This window comes from Eimeria mitis, genomic scaffold (genome assembly GCF_000499745.2).
Source record: "Eimeria mitis Houghton genomic scaffold, Emh_scaff1112, whole genome shotgun sequence".
Classification (NCBI taxonomy): Eukaryota; Apicomplexa; class Conoidasida; order Eucoccidiorida; family Eimeriidae; genus Eimeria; species Eimeria mitis.
In genome coordinates, this window is record NW_013567658.1 from 4635 (window position 1) to 4927 (window position 293).

Consider the following 293-nt stretch of genomic DNA (forward strand, 5'->3'; position numbering starts at 1 on the left):
CAGGCATTCTAAACCCTAAACCCTCGAATACGCTCTATACGCACCACAAAGTACTACCGAATGATAAAGGAAAAATAACTATTAGGGTTTAGGGTTTAGGGTTTAGGGTTTAGGGTTTTCCTGCAGACGGATGGGACAAGGAGCGTTGGTGTTTGAGTTTACGGACCTTCAGCTGGCGAACGTTTGGATTACCCAGGTAATCTAAAGGGAAAAATTTTGAGGCTTTAGGGTTTAGGGTTTAGGGTTTACATCGAGCTGCGCATACACCCCAGCCTCTTATCTTTTTTTTTTTT

General features: G+C 43.0%; 1 protein-coding gene across 1 annotated transcript in view; it reads right to left on the reverse strand.

The window, feature by feature from the left end:
• Positions 1-276: 276 nt before the first annotated feature.
• EMH_0029820 (uncharacterized protein) overlaps positions 277-293 on the reverse strand; it is a gene marked incomplete at both ends in the record, with an annotated part of 1344 nt that continues 1327 nt past the window's right edge. Inside the window, one exon of the mRNA XM_013494346.1 lies at positions 277-291. Coding sequence (XP_013349800.1) covers positions 277-291 — 15 coding nt within the window. The remainder of the gene's footprint in view (positions 292-293) is intronic.